The 5,022-nt window shown below is 37.5% G+C and overlaps 1 protein-coding gene across 1 annotated transcript; it reads left to right on the plus strand.

Annotated features, from left to right (window-relative positions):
• Positions 1 to 202: 202 nt before the first annotated feature.
• NPS (neuropeptide S) lies at positions 203 to 4,380 on the plus strand. The gene is made up of 3 exons (XM_019814154.3): positions 203 to 292; positions 406 to 487; positions 3,650 to 4,380. Exons 1-3 carry the CDS (start codon positions 285 to 287, stop codon positions 3,827 to 3,829), a joined length of 270 nt encoding a protein of 89 aa, XP_019669713.1. The 5' UTR covers positions 203 to 284; the 3' UTR covers positions 3,830 to 4,380.
• Positions 4,381 to 5,022: the final 642 nt, after the last annotated feature.

Consider the following 5,022-nt stretch of genomic DNA (forward strand, 5'->3'; position numbering starts at 1 on the left):
AATGACGCAGTTCAGAAGACAATGCTTTTGAAGGACATTTTTAATGGCAAACTTTAAATGAAGTCCATCCTTGGTAGCTCCGTGACAATGCCTGTGTGTTATTGTCCTTTTCTGACTTAACAAGAACAAAAAAAGAACCAGTTAGTCACATATGATGGGACGTGATGACATTTTTACTCCTGAACTTTTCTGGTATAAAAGGGTCACCCAAGGAAGATCTGACAGTAAGTGTGAGGAATTTGGCAATAAAACCACCGATCTGCAGAGATTTCCGAAAACCCAAAATGATTAGGTAAAAGACTGCTTTTTTCCACAAAGAAAAATGTTGAATTTGTATATGCTTTTTTACATTTGTACTTGCCTAAATGAAACTAATCTTAAGGTTTGTTTCCTCTTATCCTACAGCTCATTAAAATTCAGTCTTATTCTACTTCTGTTGATTTCTACAATGCATGTGTTCTGGTCTTATCCCGTTCCACCTTCTAAGGTAAGAGTTTGCCTCTATTTTGATGCTTGACTAGGTGGCTTATAAGTGTTTAAATTCGAAAATAATCTTAGGGAATATGTGACAGAAAAGTAATTTCTCATTAGTAGAGTTTTCAATGAAAAAAATACAAGTAGAGTCACGAAATTAGTAAAAAGAAGCATTTATGTGACAATAAATAATGCTGGACTTATTCAAATTTGTTTGGGCTCCTGCATAGAAAAGCATTCATTTCAATTTCAAATGTACATAGTTTTGCCCACAACAATTTATTTATTCCACATGTGTTCACCGAGGATCAAAGTGAACATTTAACCATTGAAACTGCATTACAAAGACAATGGGTCATTTGTTCTAAATAGTGAATTTACTAATTTTATAAAAATGGTAACTTTTTCAGATATAGAGCATAGATAATACATCAGAAATCAATGAAATATCATATGATATATTAATTCATATATTTATTCAAGAATATTGACTGAGCTTCCAACTTTAATCATTGAACTGTTCAAAACCTTGAGAAAATGAACATCTTTCTTTGGCATTTTGAATAGTATTTCAACATGATATTTCAGTTGTTTTAATGTCAATACATTGTTTAAAATTTCAAACATTATTTTGTTGCCTAATACGTTTTGTGTTCATTGAAACTTAACCTGGCATACTGTAATTACTGAATCAGTGTAATTCATGGAACTATTTTTAGGATAATGAGATGCTACATAAATCCTAAATAATAGATAAATGTCCAAACATAATGCGCTAGCTGTTTATATTATTGGTCTTCTCACTAATCTTTGCATCTGTCATTTTTCTATTTCTTGTTTACTGAAGCCAGCTTCTTTTTTCCTGATTTAGTCCTATGAGCATTCAACACTAATTGAGTCATTGATTCTATAAGACACCAACCATATTGATCAGGTTGATGAGTCACAACCCATAAATTGGTATATTTTCTCAAGTGTCTTCCTAATTACTTTTTATTCTTTTCCCCAAGGTTTGTTCATGACATTTCTGTTGAACAAGAGACATTTGTGTGTGGCTTTTTTTTAAAAAAATTAAGAACGTACTTTCTTCTAATGTACTTACAAATCTGCTTGTCCATAAATGAAATGTTTCTTCTTTCAGTATTTTCCATATTTCTGTTTTTGCATGTGACAATTCCGTTCTCATTATAACTCCATCGTGTAGCAATGGTACCAATTTGACTAATGTGAGTAATCATGCAGAGAAATGATATATAGGCTTTTGTAATATTTGTTGTGAACTTCATAGAGTCCATCAACTAAGCAAGTATACCATATTATTCTGTTAATAAGTCAGCTCTGGCAAGGACTCCCTTCAATGATCAGCAAAGTATATCGGTATCTTTTTAAGGGATGTTTTCAGCATCCCATAACCAGAACTGATGCATTTCTTTTTCAATATAAAGGTGGCATCATGAATATTTCTGTAAAGAACTGGAATGCTTCCTTTTCTGAAATGATTCATAGGCCCCTCCTTGCTGGAGATTTAAAATAGATGACATTATATTGTGCTTAGATTTCTTCCATTAACACAGGGGAAAACACATAGTGAGCATTCAAATAAGAGTTTTTGATTGGTTTTCTCATGACCAATATTTCTGAAACCCTGTCAGACTATCCCTGGGTCCAAAAAAGAAAAAAAAATCTTTTTTTCAGAAGTCAATGGGAATGGTTTGCCTGGGAGCAGACTGCTGGAACTTTCAGTAAACCACCAAGTCATAGATGAAGATCCCAGAGAGCATTCTTCTCCCCCACTCTGTCCCCATTTCAACTTCTAAAGTTACCTGAAACCACACTTGGTTTACTGCACCAGGAAAGGATAATGTGTAATTTTCACTTTGTAATATGTTTCTTTCTTTATAATAAGACCATTCAGCCACTGTTTCCTCTTTTAAAAAAATGTTTATTTTTACAGAGAGAGAGAGAGAGAGAGCACAATTGGGAGAGGGGCAGAGAGAGAGAGAGAGAGAGAGAGCAAGCAGGGGAAGGACAGAGAGAGAGGGAGAGAAAGAGAATCCCAAGCAGGCTATGTGCTAGCACACAGCCTGACGTAGGGCTTGATCCCACGAACCATGAGATCATGACCTGAGTCAGTATCAAGAGTCAGATGCTCAACTGACTGAGCCACCCAGGTGGCCCAGCCTCTTTTCCTCTTATTGTTCTCGTGTGGTTGAGAAACATGGACTTGGAGTCAGATGCTTCCACTCAAATCCCTGCTTCACCTACGAGGCATTTAATCTCCTCATGTAAAACTTAGCAATAATAATACCTACTTCACACATAGAGCTTTCTGAGGGGATAAAATGAAATGAAGCACATAGAACATTTACCACAAAGAAGATCACGGATGAATCTTTGCTCCATTTATTGATGGGATTTGCAGTGGTGCCTCATCAACATTGTACGTCCTCTGAAATCCCTCTTTTGTGATTGACAAGTGTTGAAAATTCTTACTCGATCCCTGGGTCAGGCCCACTTCCTGGAACTGCCCAGCCCTGTTTCTTGGGACGTGCCCTTTGCTCTTTACTGGGTTTCTTCATCTAGAAAGTGTGAGGTTGAACTGCAAATTCTCAATGGCCAATGTGAGCTCTAAGATTCCACGTGTTTATTTCTTTTGAGACAAAGTGCCCCCTACACTATCCAGGTCTTTGAACCACTGATGAGGAGCTGAGCCAAAGTCAAAAGATAAAGATCCCATTGTTCAAGTAGCAAGATATCCTGATGGAGAATCTTGGCAAATGGCCCAGGGCAAAGCACAGAAAGGAAGTGTTTCCCACTGAACCCCGAAGTTTGGTTATCACGTGTCGTTTTTCTTAGTGAATTCAAAAAACTTCCCAGGACTCATTAGTGCCAAGTGAAAGATTCTTTATAAAGTAATAGCAACCAGATAACTACATATGATGTATGATGCAAGGACTGGGTAACAGCAATTACATAAGGGTATAAAAATTAGACAAGAGCTCTGAATAATATTTTGTATCTAGATAAATTGTCTATTGTGTTCTGGCAAAATTTCCCTCAGAAATGTTGGAGTCATTGGATTTACTGCCTTCACGTTTTGAAAATTTTTACTACTGAAATAAACTTTTAACCCTAAAGCTGTGTTCTCTCCCTCCTCCCCCATCGGAATTGCCAGGTGCCTGGAAAATCTGATTACTTTCTCATCCTGCTGAACAGCTGCCCAACCAGGATGGACAGGAGCGAGGGACTAGATTTTCTAAAGCCAATTTTGGAGAAGACATTCATGAAAAGGTCCTTTCGCAATGGAGTTGGAACAGGGATGAAAAAAACTTCCTTTCGAAGAGCAAGATCATGAATAAGTGTGCAAAGGACTCTGGGAATTAATCTCAAACTTTGTAAAGTGTGACTGATGTGCTAAAAGTCAGTTATATCTTTATCATTAAGTGTTGGTGTGCTCTCAATTCTTAAATATCATTTTTCTCTGAGCTGGTACAGAGTAAATTGAGTTTGAAAAACAGGTAAACCTGCCCCAAACTTCCACAGCAAGAGAATAAACTATTTATGTGATCAGTTAGCAACTTCCCCGACTAAGGATGGGCACATTTGCTTTGATCTTAAATTGGCCAGAAAGTACGAGCAGTTTTACTGTAATGACAATGGTATGATTTTTTTCCTGCCTGTAATACTGTATATCAGAATACTGATTCTTTTTTTCTTTTAAATACGGCTTTCTGAAATGACTCAGAAGAATCAATTCTTCTGGGATGTGTGATTTCAGTTTCTCAGAGAGTCTTGTGAGATCACCCAAAGTTGAGATTCATGCTACCACTGTGTTTTCTTCCATCAATTCACTGATACCAGAAATAAACATCAGCTGTGCCCTCTGGGTGTAACCCTTGCTGTTCTTTCCATCAAATATACTTGGACGTGGATTGTTGTTTTGTCTTGGAAGTTTGTTGTTTCCTTTTATCTTAAAACACAGAAATAGTGCCAGTAACAATAATGACAATACAGGAACTGCTAGTTGCCCTGTGGTGTGTGGGGGGAGGGGGTCCTTTGTGAATCGGTTCCTCCAAATTGTGCCGATTAACACCCCACTCCTTTCCTTTCCAGGAAAGACCTGGACCCTCCTTCCACTGTAACTCCCGACATTACTCATTTTAAAAGGATAATGTAACATTGGTTGGCGTGTTATTTCTTCAGAGGCCCAACTTTAATAAATGTGTACATGCCTATTTGATTCTGCAGTACACTAAGGGCATTCTGACCAAGAAAATCATTATGGTTTCCACCTCACTCTATGTGTATAGACACAGATGAGGTGAAAAAGTCCTCATGCACTTTAAAATGGACTAGGGACCCTCATATCCTTTTGCTTCCTATCCCTGTGGTCCTGGCCTTTGTTCCCATGGGGACAGCTTTAGAAATCTAACCAGCTGGCTAGTGACAGCTCAGCCCTCCCTGCCTTCCATGACCAAACTTCTTTCAGGGCATCTGGAATGCAGCAAAAGAATTTATCTATTAGTAATGTCCTGTCTGCTCACAAGC

Source organism: Felis catus, chromosome D2 (assembly GCF_018350175.1).
Source record: "Felis catus isolate Fca126 chromosome D2, F.catus_Fca126_mat1.0, whole genome shotgun sequence".
NCBI classification, from domain to species: domain Eukaryota; kingdom Metazoa; phylum Chordata; class Mammalia; order Carnivora; family Felidae; genus Felis; species Felis catus.